Below are 14,091 nucleotides of genomic sequence, written 5' to 3'. Positions count from 1 at the left end.
TAGCCTATAACCTTATTCAAATATAATGAGCAGCAAAACAGTCAGACATTCACGTTTCTTCTTTATATTGGACATTATTTTTCTGATCGCTGTCCTTGGTAGCCTCGGCTATTGACCGGTTTCTTTACCTTTCAAATGTCAAGGTCACTAACAGTTTATATAAATGGTGATGGTAGGCTAATGTTATTATAGAGTTTAACGTTTGGCATTGTCCAATCGTTCATGGCTCGAATATGCAGTACATTTAAGAAATGTGAATGCAATGTGTGAAGACAAATATTTCCATGTTAAAGTCAATAACAAAAACCACATTGGCTACATGTTTGTTACAACGAGGCCTATTAAGGGATACTGTATACTATTTAATAAACTGTGTTCAATAGATAGTAAAAACATCCATGCCTCAGGTCAAAGAGCCCTTAGTCCTACATGTGTACACATTGCCTTATGCTCATAGAAACAAGACTTTCGATTTATGATAGTGTTTTTGACCCAATCCTTTTAAGAAACATTGCCGTTTTAAAAACAGATTGAATGTTTTATTTAATTTGATTAAAAACCAAACTTATTAGAAAGATTCACCATCCATGAGTTTATGTTGAGAACGGACGGACATGACTCGAATACAACGCAATATCTTCTGCTATTTCTGGAGAAGTTCAAATATGATGTTAAACGAATTCTCTGATAATTTACACATCAAAGAAAAGTGTTGTTGTACATAGTAAAGAATAGTGTCCCAGCTCAACGAAATCATCTTTCCTGGTTTACCACGGCAAATCTCCTGTGGCAATTTTCCGACACTTTGTATGTAACTAATGTTGGTGTAGCCTACTGTTATTATATTATTTGTTTCCTATTTATGGTATCAAAAAGTCCCTGGTATGGTCATTTCTTATCAAGATCGGGGGTACAACATCCCAGACTGTCCATATTTGAAATGTGTAACAAAACAAAGTCAATCGTGGGGATTGAGTTACTTGTGCCAAAAGGGTGTGGGCAGGAATCAAACCCAAGCCAACACGGTAGACATATACCGTACCAGTTTGGACACACCTACTCGTTGCTTTATTTTTACTATTTTCTACAACTTAGTTTTGATGTCTTCACTATTATTCTATGAAAAAACAAATATGGAATCGTAAAACAAAAATATATTTTAGAATTTACGTTCTCCACCCTTTGCCTTGATGACAGCTTTGCACACTCTTGGCATTCTCTCAACCAGCTCCATGAGGAATGCTTTTCCAAAAGTCTTGAAGGAGTTCCCACATATGCTGAGAACATGTTGGCTGCTTCCCCTTTACTCTGTGGTCCAACTCATCCCAAACCATCTCAATTGGGTTGAGGTCAGGTGATTGTGGGTGATTGATGCAGGACTCCGTCACTCTCCTTGCTCAAATAGCCCTTACACCGCCTGGAGATGTGTTTTGGGTCATTTTCTTGTAGAAAAATAAATGATAGTCACACTAAGGGCAAACCAGACGGGTTGGCATATCACTGCGGAATGCTGTTGAAGCCATGCTGGTTAAGTGTGCCTTGAATTGAAAATAAATCACTGACTATGTCACCAGCAAAGCACCCCACACCATCCCACATCCTCCTCCATGCTTCACGGTGGGAACCACACATGCAGAGATCATCCGTTCACCTACTCTGCGTCTCACAAAGACACGGCGGTTGGAACCAAAAGTCTCAAATTTGGACTTATCACACCAAAGGACAAATTTCAAAACGGTCTAATGTCCATTGCTCGTGTTTTTTGGCCCAAGCATGTCTCTTCTTCTTATTGGTGTCCTACAGTAGTAGTTTCTTTGCAGCAATTTGACCATGAATGCCTGATTCACACAGTCTCCTCTTAACAGTTGATGTTGAGATGTGTCTGTTACTCTGTGAAGGATTTACAGTTGAAGACAGAAGTTTACATACACCTTAGGCAAATATATTTAAACTCAGTTTTTCACAATTCCTGAGATTTAATCCAAGTAAAGATTCCCTGTCTTAGGTCAGTTAGGATCACCATTTTATTTTAAGAATGTGAACTGTCAGAATAATAGTAGAGAGAATTATTTAATTCAGCTTTTATTTCTTTCATCACATTCCCATTGGGTCAGAAGTTTAGTATTTAGTATTTAGTATTTGATTGGCATTGCCTTTAACATTTTTAACTTGGGTCAAACGAGTGGAGGGTGGGAGAGAGGGAGGGAGTGGAAGATAGGAGGGGGGAGTGTAGGGGATGGGGTTGCACTGTTTTTGTTGTTAAATATGAAAATATATCTATAAAAAGTTTATGGGAAAAAAAAAATATATATATATAATATGGATGAGCGATGATAGAGCGGCATAGGCAAGATGCAATCAATGGTATAAAATACAGTATATACATATGAAATGAGAAATGTAAGATATGTAAATATATGTAAGTGGCATTATTGAAAGTGACTAGTGATCCATTTATTAAAGTGGCCAATGATTAGAGTCTGTATGTAGGTAGCAGCATCTCTGTGTTATTGATGGCTGTTTAACAGCGCTAGGCGCTTGATGGTTTTTGCAACTTCACTTGAAGAAACTTGAAATGTTTTGGATTGACTGACCTTCACGTCTTAAAGTAATGATGGACTGTCGTTTCACTTTGCTCACTTGAGCTGTTTGAGGCTGCTCCAAAACACCACCAGCGGAGGAAAATTATTCAGAGTGGACTTCAAGTCTGACTCAGGAGGCGTGCACACCATCCAGCGCTTCAGAGTTTATTACTTGCTAATATTGAGTAAAAACTGAGTAAAACTGAGCAAAACGCTGCCAAAGTTCTACCAACATTAAAGAAACAAAGTGGAGTTGCAATTCAACGGCTCAGACACGAGACATATGTGGCAGGGTCTACAGACAATCACGGACCACAAAGGGAAAACAAGCCATATTGCGGACACCGACGTCTTGCATCCGGAAGAGCTAAACACCTTCTTCGCCCGCTTTGAGGATAACACAGTGCCACCGACGCGGCCCACTACTGAGGACAGTGGGCTCTGCTGCACCGTGGCCAACGTGAGTAAGACATTTAAGCGTTTTAACTCTCGCTAAGCTGCGACCCAGAAAGGCATCCCTAGCCATGTCCTCAGAGCATGCACAGATCAGCTGGCTGGAATGTTAACGGACATATTAAATCTCTCCCTATCCCAGTCTGATGTCCCCACTTGCTTCAAGACGTCCACCACTGTTCCTGTACCTAAGAAAGCAAAGGTAACTGAATTAAATGATTATAGCCTTTTAGCACTCACTTCTGTCATCATGAAGTGCTTTGAGAGACTAGTTAAGGATTATATCACCTCACACCATAGACCATAGACCCATGTCAAATTGCTACTAGATCCACAGATGATGTCATCACCATCACACTGTACACTGCCCTATCCCATCTGGACAAGAGGAATATCTATGTAAGAATGCAGTTCATTGACTACAGCTCTGCCTTCAACACCATAGTACCCTCCAAGCTTATCATTAAGCTCGGGGCCCTAGGTCTGAACCCCGCCCTGTGAAACTAGGTCCTGGACTTCAGGACGGGCCGCCCCCAGGTGGTGAAGGTAGGAAACAACATCTCCACTTCGCTGATCCTCAACACAGGGATCCTACATGGGTGCATGCTCAGCCCCCTCCTGTACTCCCTGTTTATCAATGACTGTGTGGCCACACTCGCCTCCAACTCAATCATCAAGTGTGCAGACGACACAAAAGTAGTAGGCCTGATTATCAACAATGATAAGACAGCCTACATGGAGGTGAGAGCCACGGTGGAGTGGTGCCAGGAAAATAACCTCTACCTCAACGTCAACAAAATAAAGGAGCTGATCGTGGACATCAGGAAACAGCAGAGTGAGCACGCCCCATCCACATCGATGGAACAGCAGTGGAGAAGGTGGAAATGGTCCACCCACAGACAGTGTGGTGAAGAAGGTGCAACAGTGCCTCCTCAACCTCTGGAGGCTGAATACATTTGTCTTGACCCCTAAAACCCTCACAAACTTTTACAGATGCACAATTGAGAGCATCCTGTTAGGCTGTATCACCGCATGCTATGGCAAATGCACCGCCCGGGAACCTCAAGGCTCTCCAGAGGGTGGTGTGGTCTTCACAATGCATCACCAGGGGCAAACAACCTGCCCTCCAGGACACCTAGAGCAGCCGATGTCACAGCAAGGCCAAAAAGATCATCAAAGACAACAACCACCCAAGCCCTGTTCACCCCTCTATCATCCAGAAGGTGTGGTCAGTACAGATGAATCAAAGCTGGGACCAAGAGACTGAAAAACAGCTTCAATCTCAAGGCCATCCGACTGTTAAACAGCCATCACTAACATTTAAGTGGCTGCTGCCAACATACTGACTCAAATCTCTAGCCACTTTAAAAATAAAAAAATTGCATGTAATCAATATATCACTAGTCACTTTAAACAATGCTACTTTATATAATGTTTACATACCCTACATTACTCATTTCATATCTACAGCATATACTGTACTCTATACAATCAAATGCATCATGCCTATGCTGTTCGGCCATCGCTCATCCATATATTATTGTGTACATATTCTTATTCATTCCTTTGTTGTTGTGACATTTTTAGATGACTTGTTAGATATTACTGCATGGTCGAAATTAGAAGCACAATCATTTCGCTACACTCATATTAACATCTGCTAACCATGTGTATGTACAATTTGATTTAATAATCAAATTTGATTTGCTCATATGTATATACTGTTTTAAATTCTATTGTATTTCAGTCAATGCCACTCCGACATTGATCAATCTAATATTTATATATTTCTTAATGACATTTTTTAAATACTTTTAGATTAGTTTGTAATGTTGTGATCTGTTAGATACTTCTGCACTGTTGGAGCTAGGAACACATGTGTTTCACTACACCCACAATAACATCTGCTAAATATGTATACGTGACCAATAAAATTGGATTGAATTTTCATTTCAGGTCACTGAGCTCTTCAGTAAAGGCCAATCTACTACCAATGTTTGTAATATATAATAATAATAATATATGCCATTGTGTCTGGAGATTTCTCATAATTGTGGTTGAAAATAACAAAAACACTTCTGACTGCACTGAACCTATAGCGCTACCGTAAGCGAAAAGATTTACCATTGCCTTTGGTTTGTTAAAATAGAGCCCTGTATCTTATCTAATCTGGTTATCTCCCTTAAGATTCAGTAAACTAATAGTAATGTTTGGTTACCCTGCTATCGGTACAGGGGAGTAGAGGCTTGCCTGCACACTGAATAGAGAATGTGCAGTCAGGGGAAAAAGAAGCTGATAGTCACCTCCTTAAGTCTGATAAGGGATGTGAACACACACTCACGCGTACCCATATCACACCCGCTTGCATTCATGTGTGCACATATGTGTGTTTGGTACAGTATATAAGACCAGTCCTGACCCAAGCTAAGGTGTATCCACCACTGGTTGTGATTTCAGGAGTGACCATGAAGTGTCTGGTTATTGTGCTGGTATGTGCTGTGATCGCTGAGGGAATCCACAGGTTAGTACTCACTTTATTTATTTTTCACTCCATCCAGTTGCTCTTTTCCCCTAAATTCTCCCTAAAACACAATGTTCTTTTCTCATCTCTCATAGTCAATGATAACTCCTTGTTGCTCTATCTACCTATTTGCATTTTCAGAGTTCGACTTCATATCTGAGTGTATCTGTGTTCTTGTTACCCCAGGATCCCTCTGGTGAAGCATAAGTCAATCCGTGAGAGAATGATGGAGAAAGGAGAACGCCTGCCCTACCAAGACCCCGCTCTCAAATACTTTCCTAGCGAGTTCGCTGGCTCCGCCACCATGTACATCAACAACTACGCCGACGTACGGACATGCTATAATACACAAGCTTATGGTCTATCTAGAATGTTACTCAATGTCCTGTCTATGTCCACAGAGTCTATTTTCATATTCCAGAATGAAATTCTATGATGTAGGCGAACATAGAAAATATGAATTCTAGGTCTAACTAGATAACAACCATGTCAAGATAACATCTAACTCCATGAAGTAGAGTCTAAACTACACCAACCACTCTAGATCTGATGCGTTGTTGTATGAATGTATTAGCAGCCCCTCTCTTTTGTCAACTATAATTTCCCTGTTGTGTTTTCCAGACCACCTACTATGGAGCCATCACCATCGGTACTCCCCCCCAGTCCTTCCAGGTGTTGTTTGACACTGGCTCTGCCAACCTGTGGGTTGACTCTGTACTCTGCAACACTCAGGCCTGCAGTGAGTACAGCTGGATAGCTTCATGACAATATTACAACTATGTGTATCAATTAACTACTACTTCCTCAACAGGAAATGTTACTAACTGGACTACTACTTTTACAACAGTACTTCTACAACTATCCGATATATTTAAGTCCAATATCACTTCTACACACTTCCCAGATAAATACATTGTAGACAGTATATTTCCTCTTTAAGTTGTTTGTGTCCCTTCCTCCTGCAGACACCCACACAAAGTTCAACCCCCAGCAGTCGTCCACCTACTCAGCTAATGGGCAAACTTTCTACCTGCCCTACGGAGCTGGCAGTCTCAGTGGAGTCTTCGGATACGACACCGTCAACGTGAGTCCCACCATAACAACCTTACAAATACCTAACTACTTCTACCACAGTTATTCTTCACTACATGCAATAAAAAGCCACAACAGTACCTGTACTTCCATTCTAATAAAACCAAAGTGTTTCCATGATGCTGAGTGTGTGCTGTTTGTCACCTCTTTAGGTCGGTGGTATTGTCATCAACAACCAGGAGATTGGTCTGAGTACTGACGAGCCAGGTCAGAATTTTGTTGTGGCCCAGTTTGATGGTATCCTTGGCCTGTCCTACCCTTCCATCTCAGCCGGACAAGAGACTCCCGTCATGGACAACATGATGTCTCAGAACCTTCTGCAGGCTAACATATTTGCATTCTACCTGACCAGGTCAGTACTCCTACCATCACTTATACCACATATCTACCGCTACTTACCACACATATACCACTACAGATGTCAGCTCTTAATTGGACTGCTTTCATCACAAGAGGAAAATAATCCTGCAGGAGGAGGATTTGAATATCTGAAGAATGATTTAGAACTGTTCCAGTGGGCAGCTGGAAGCGTGTTTGTTCAGAAAGCAGTACCGTACCTACATTCTACCTTATGTAGGCTACGTGAAGGCTACGGCGTGTCTTGTGTTCATTATTACGTGGATTAGAATAAATGGGCATATTCTTAGGGGGTAGATGTATTGTCGTTAGGGAAAATATGTTGTTTTACATGAACTCTTTTATTATATATGTTGAAGGAAAGCAATAGGCAGAATTAATCATTGTTATCCTCAAATCCTGTGTGATCCAGCAGTTACAGCCACTGACCCCGGCACATATATGTCAGAGTAGGCATGGGTTCAAATTCGGCCCACTGCCCTTTGACTCATGGATCAATGTCTATTTTTGACACATTCATTTTGCGTGGTTACATGATTCAAACAGAAACAACTCAAAGGTTAACAGTTCAGGAATGAATTCAGTTAAGTTTAGGGCTATGGTTTGGGGAAGGCTTAAAACTAGATAAAACAAAATGAAGCGCCAATGTATCATCAGTATTCAGAATATTCTTAACGCTCGCTAGAGCATTGTGATCTGCCATAAGCAGCTCACTCCGAACCTCATGAGTTTGCATCCAGTGCCGAGTGATCTAGTGACCAGCCTGAGACGACATTAGACCAACAAGTTAATTACATTTTTTTTTTATATGTTTTCAAGAAGTAAAATGAGTCAACTAAATCATCTTCGATAGGCTCAAATGTATGAACAACTTGACAGCTTTCATGAAATATTGAAAGGCACACAGTACAGGCTTCCAATTCACACCAAGGACTAGAACTATAATCACAAATAACACATAGCCGAACTATAAAACATGGACAAGCGTCCACCCTGGAGGAAGGTTTATCGTTCTTCTTACATCTGTCAGATGGCCCAAATCAACTCATCATCTAATAATAATATAATAATAATATATGCCATCTGTCAATCAGATGGCCCAAATCAGCTCATCATCTCAGGACCACCATCTCAGCCAGGGAACAAACAGTAGCTGTTGTCACACTTCATTGCCGCTCTCTAAAGGATGATGTCAGTGTTACCTTAGTCCTGCTTGCAACCAAAGTGTTTCAAGATATGTTCACCCTCTGGTTGGTATTGTAATCAGAACAAGAGTACTTTTTGATCAGACTACGGGTGATTTATCGATTTGAAAAGCATTCCATACAATAGAAATAAAGTATCCACTGTTGGGAATTGACACGACACTCATGTTGGTGTAGCCCTTAGGGAACCAATCAAATTGTAACTATTTATGTTATCCAAAAGTGTCTGATATGGTCATTTCTAATTAAGATCGGGGGTTAAATATCCGTAGACTGTCCATTTTTAAAATGTGTACATAAATCTAGTAAATTGGGGGGGATTGAGATATTTGTGCCAGAAAGGTATGGCCTGGGAATGGTATGGTTATACGTACTCGCTGAAGGCAGAAGCCCTAACCCACTTCACCCCACGATTTAACTCAATTTTGAACTTAGGACACACTTGAAACTTCTCATAGCCTAGTGGAGACCAATATCGATCTTCTGTTAATACGCTATATCAAACGATGGTTGTTTATGTATATGACTGCATTTCAGATACATGTTTGTACATTTGAATGTTGCCATAATTTGACCCAGACCTAACGTTTCAGCGAGCGAGAGGATTTTGATATTTAAAAAGCAAGCCCTGATAGACTGCCCCAGCATGGACAGAAAGACAACTGCTCTTTTTACAGGGACCCACAAGGCTAATTTGTATTTCCTGATGCAGCAGGAAAATGAACAGTGACAAAAAAGTGATCAAGTTAAGATCCGACATCTGTACCCCTATCACTACTTACCACACATATAATGTACCAGATTTAATTATAAAATACACACAGATATCACAGAACCTTCTGCAAGCCAATTTGTTCGCTTTCTAGTTGACCAGGAAATATACTTTAAAAATGTACTTACTTAATTAATTATGTACATAATCAATGTTATATTCATTATTCCTGCTCCAGAAACTATATCACTGATATAAGGCACAAGATTTGAGAAAAGTGTCTTCTGTGAGTAAACCATCTTCTTGCCAACCGCCTATTTGTAAAACTGTTAGATGACTTAAAACTCTTTTTCTGTGCAGCGACGGCCAGCAGGGCAGTGAGCTGTCGTTCGGAGGAGTGGACAACACCAAGTATCAGGGTCAGATCTACTGGACACCCGTCACCTCCCAGACATACTGGCAGATCGGCATCCAAGGGTCAGGATCAACCACACCAACCAAACATACTTAACCATTCTTAACCATACAATGACATCAGAACCACCAAGAGACTGGAAAAGCTGGGATGAAAAATGTCTAAAGCCGCTGTCAATGCATGTCTGTCTAACACTAACCCTTGTACATCTCCAGGTTCCAGATCAACGGTCAGGAGACAGGGTGGTGTGGGCAGGGCTGCCAGGCCATCGTGGATACAGGCACCTCCATGCTGACTGCACCCAAACAGATCATGGGAACGCTGATGCAGTCCATTGGAGCCCAGCAGGACCAGTACGGACAGGTAGCAGGAAGCTATTATAAACCATTACAGACCAGTACTAACTGACAACATAAAACAGTGTAATCCAGAAGTAGAGGTTGGGGAAACCAGTGCAGACCAGAGTAAACCAGTACAGGGATGTTTTGTGTCACTCATGTCTGTGAATTGTTTGTTGATGTAGTACACAGTGAACTGTAACCAGATCAACAGCCTGCCTACTCTCACCTTCACCATCAATGGAGTCAACTTCCCCCTGCCGCCATCGGCATACATTCAGCAGGTAAGTTAGTGTGTCGTGTGTGTTTGTGTGTGTCTGTCCGTGTGTTACCATCTATGACTGATGTTCGGATAATGCATAAGCCTTGTGTCAGTAGTGCATTTGTGTTTATCTGCCTGTGTGTGTGTGTGTGTGTATTGCACTCAACATGCGTGTTTTCCTCTCTATCCAGAACAACCAGGTCTGCTCCGTGGGGATCACCCCCACCTACCTGCCGTCCCAGAACGGACAGCCCCTGTGGATTTTGGGAGATGTATTCCTCATGCAGTACTACTCCGTCTACGACCGCACAGGCAACCAAGTGGGCTTTGCCACCGCAGCCTAAACCTGACCAACATGACCATGACCGCAAACCAACACAGACACCGACCGTTCTTAAAAGTCTACCACCCCAAACCTCACACAGAATCTATTCCATCTCTGACCATTCTAGAACATCAATCACCAATGGCAACTATTCTGAATCACTCATAACAACCACTCTGGTTATTTTAGAACACATATTACCCATGGCAACCACTCTGCTCATTATAATACACATATTACCCATGGCAACCACTGTGGGTCAGTTTGGCTTTGGTCCAGTGTGGTTAAAGCAAGCATCGACATCATTGGGTTAAAGCTGTGGTCTTTGTTAGATGACATCTGCTAATATTTTCAGTTCAGCTGTAATGTTGTTTCCTTTCTACTCTGGCATTGCAACGACAACCTCCTAGTTCCCAGACAACATCGGATGTGAACACAGGTTCAGCCATGTTGCTGATTGCATCATGATGCTGAGTGAAAAAATAAATGACTTACAGAAACACAGTGAAATATGAAAATATGATTTTTGACACTTAAATGCATATAATCTCAAGACTGGATGTATTTGGTGTTTGTTTAGCTTCCATTTAGACTGAATAAACTATTGAAGTGCACAATAATCGTATTTGTTTTGAATCACTGTATTTGACACATCAAGCTCATGATGACTGTAAGACTGAAATCACACCTCACATTCACCACTGACTGTTACCAGAAACTGCAACAAAAAACAACAAGAGCAGCTTTACCCAATTGGAGCCTGTAAATATATCCAAACATCTACACATCATACATGTAGAAATAACTTAATATCACAGAGTCAAATATGCCATCTGTTAAATGGCATTAAGTCCTAAGTATCCTCAGGAGAGCAGAAGCACTGTGAAATGGACTTTAATGAAAGCTTCAGCATTTCACTTCTCCTAACAAGCGGTCATTATCTCTGTAACATGGTCAGGGGCTGGTGTGTGTGTGCACATGTGAGTATTTTTGTTTGTTTCTAATTTTGACTGACATTAGGATAACGGAGGTCATTTTTGATGGCTCAATCTGGTCTATAAGCCTTGTGTGTGCTTAAGGCAAGCCACATGTCAGCAGTGAATGTGAATGCATACGCGTGTCTCTGTGTGTGTGTGTGTGTGTGTGTGTGTGTGTGTGTGTGTGTGTGTGTGTGTGTGTGTGTGTGTGTGTGTGTGTGTGTGTGTGCGTGCGTGTGTGTCCGCACGCGTTTGTGTGTCCGCCCGTGCGTGTGTCTGATTAGGATGAAAGCTCTATAGTGACATGTTCAAGACTCTACAGTGACACATTTTCACCACAACATGAAACACACACATGTACGTGCACACACACTCAACAGCATGAATAGGAAGGCCAAAAAGATCGTCGAGGACATCAACCACCCGAGCCACTGCCTGTTCACACCTCTATCATCCAGAAGGTGAGGTCAGTACAGGTGCATCAAAGCTGGGACCGAGAGACTGAAAAACAGCTTCTATCTCAAGGCCATCAGACTGCTAAACAAATCAAATCAAATCGTATTTGTCACATACACATGGTTAGCAGATTTTAATGTGAGTTAGTGAAATGCTTGTGCTTCTAGTTCCGACCATGCAGTAATATCTAACAAGTAATCTAACCTAACAATTTCACAACAACTACCTTATACACAAAAGTGTAAAGGAATATATGAATGAACGATGGCTGAAAGCAATAGGCAAGATGCAGTCGATGGTAAAGAGAACAGAATGAGATGAGTAATGTAGGGTATGTAAACATTATATAAAGTGGCATTGTTTAAAGTGGCTAGTGATACATTTATTACATCAATTATTTCATTATTAAAGTGGCTGGAGATGAGTCAGTATGTTGGCAGCAGCCACTCGATGTTAGTGGTGGCTGTTTAACAGTCTGATGGCCTTAAGATAGAAGCTGTTTTTCAGTCTCTCGGTCCCCGCTTTGATGCACCTGTACTGACCTTACCTTCTGGATGATAGCGGGGTGAACAGGAAGTGGCTCGGGTGGTTGATGGATGGCCTTCCTGTGACATCAAGTGGTGTAGGTGTCCTGGAGGGCAGGTAGTTTGTCCCCGGTGATGCGTTGTGCAGACCTCACTACCCTCTGGAGAGCCTTACAGTTGTGGGCGGAGCAGTTGCCGTACCAGGCGGTGATACAGCCCGAAAGGATGCTCTCGATTGTGCATCTGTAAAGGATTGTGAGTATTTTTGGTGACATGCCAAATTTCTTCAGCCTCCTGAGGTTGTAGAGGTGCTGCTGCGCCTTCTTCACTTCGCTGTCTGTGTGGGTGGAGCATTTCAGTTTGTCCATGATGTGTACGCCGAGGAACTTAAAACTTTCCGCCTTCTCCACTACTGTCCCGTCGATGTGGATAGGGGACTGCTCCCTCTGCTGTTTCCTGAAGTCCACGATCATCTCCTTTGTTTTGTTGACGTTGAGAGTGAGGTTATTTTCCTGACACCCCCTTCCTTCGGCCCTCACCTCCTCCCTGTAGGCCGTCACGTTGTTGTTGGTAATCAAGCCTACCACTGTAGTGTCATCTACAAACTTGATGATTGAGTTGGAGGCGTGCTTGGTCACGCAGTCATGGGTGAACAGGTAGTTCAGATGTTGTTACCTACCCTCACCACCTAGGGGTGGCCCGTCAGGAAGTCCAGGACCCAGTTGCACAGGGAGGGGTCGAGACTCAGGCTCTTGCGCTTAATGACGAGTTTGGAGGGTACTATGGTGTTAAATGCTGAGCTGTAGTTGATGAACAGCACTCTTATATAGGTATTCCCCTTGTCCAGATGGGTTAGGGCAGTGTGCAGTGTGACTGCGATTGCGTCGTCTGTGGACCTATTGGGGCGGTAAGCAAATTGGAGTGGGTCTAGGGTGTCAGGTATGGTGGAGGAGATATGGTCCTTGAAAAGTCTCTAAAAGCACTTCATGATGACAGGAGTCCTAGGGGGCGATAGTTATTTAGCTCAGTTACCTTCACTTTCTTGGGAACAGGAATAATGGTGGCCCTCTTGAAGCATGTGGGAACAGCAGACTGGGATAAGGATTGATTGAATATGTCCGTAAACACACCAGGCAGCTGGTCTGCGCATCCTCTGAGGACACGGCTGGGGATGCCGTCTGGGCCGGCAACCTTGCGAGGGTTAACACGTTTAAATGTTTTACTCACGTTGGCTGCAGTGAAGGAGAGTCCGCAGGTTTTGGTAGCGGGCCGTATCAGTGGCAATGTATTGTCCTCTAAGCAGGCAAAGAAGTTGTTTAGTTTGTTAGTTTGTGGTCCGCGACGGGGCTGGTTTTCCTTTTGTAGTCCGTGATTGACTGTTGACCCTGCCACATACCTCTCGTGTCTGAGCCGTTGAATTGTGTTTCTACTTTGTCTCTATATTGACGCTTAGCTGTTTGTATTCGGTCATGTTTCCGGTCACCTTGCCCTGATTAAAAGCAGTGGTTCGTGCTATCAGTTTTGCGCGAATTCTGCCATCAATCCGCGGTTTCTGTTGGGGAATGTTTTAATAGACGTTGTGGGTACAACATCACCGAAGCACTTGCTAATAAACTCTCTCACCGAATCAGCGTATTCATCAATGTTATTGTCCGATGTTATGCAGAACATATCCCAGTCCACGTGATCGAAGTAATCTTGAAGCGTGGAATCCGATTGGTCTGACCAGCGTTGAACAGATCTGAGCATGGGCGCTTCCTGTTTTAGTTTCTGTCTATAGGCTGGGAGCAACAAAATGGAGTAGTGGTCAGATTTTCTGAAAGGAGGGCGGGGGAGGGCTTTATATGCATTGCGGAAGTTAGAATAACAATG

At 42.5% G+C, this 14,091-nt stretch overlaps 2 protein-coding genes across 3 annotated transcripts in view; one reads left to right on the top strand and one right to left on the bottom strand.

Annotated features, from left to right (window-relative positions):
• mapk8ip2 (mitogen-activated protein kinase 8 interacting protein 2) overlaps positions 1-14,091 on the bottom strand; it is a 148,989-nt gene that overhangs the window by 108,762 nt on the left and 26,136 nt on the right. The gene's annotated exons all lie outside the window — the stretch shown is intronic.
• LOC118395714 (gastricsin-like) lies at positions 5,396-10,882 on the top strand. The gene is made up of 9 exons (XM_035789571.2): positions 5,396-5,556; positions 5,743-5,884; positions 6,178-6,295; positions 6,522-6,640; positions 6,801-7,000; positions 9,283-9,399; positions 9,553-9,700; positions 9,861-9,959; positions 10,129-10,882. Exons 1-9 carry the CDS (start codon positions 5,501-5,503, stop codon positions 10,279-10,281), a joined length of 1,152 nt encoding a protein of 383 aa, XP_035645464.2. The 5' UTR covers positions 5,396-5,500; the 3' UTR covers positions 10,282-10,882.

The sequence above is a fragment of the Oncorhynchus keta genome, chromosome 17 (assembly GCF_023373465.1).
Source record: "Oncorhynchus keta strain PuntledgeMale-10-30-2019 chromosome 17, Oket_V2, whole genome shotgun sequence".
NCBI lineage: Eukaryota > Metazoa > Chordata > Actinopteri > Salmoniformes > Salmonidae > Oncorhynchus > Oncorhynchus keta.
This window is presented reverse-complemented; position numbering and strand designations above follow the sequence as displayed.

Bases quoted from the DNA above. Each gene is read 5' to 3' on its own strand.
- LOC118395714 (XM_035789571.2), top strand. From the start codon at position 5,501: ATGAAGTGTCTGGTTATTGTGCTGGTATGTGCTGTGATCGCTGAGGGA. The intron at 5,557-5,742 runs GTTAGTACTCAC...TTGTTACCCCAG, and splicing joins ATCGCTGAGGGAATCCACAG to GATCCCTCTGGTGAAGCATA. The intron at 9,701-9,860 runs GTAGCAGGAAGC...TTGTTGATGTAG, and splicing joins AGCAGGACCAGTACGGACAG to TACACAGTGAACTGTAACCA.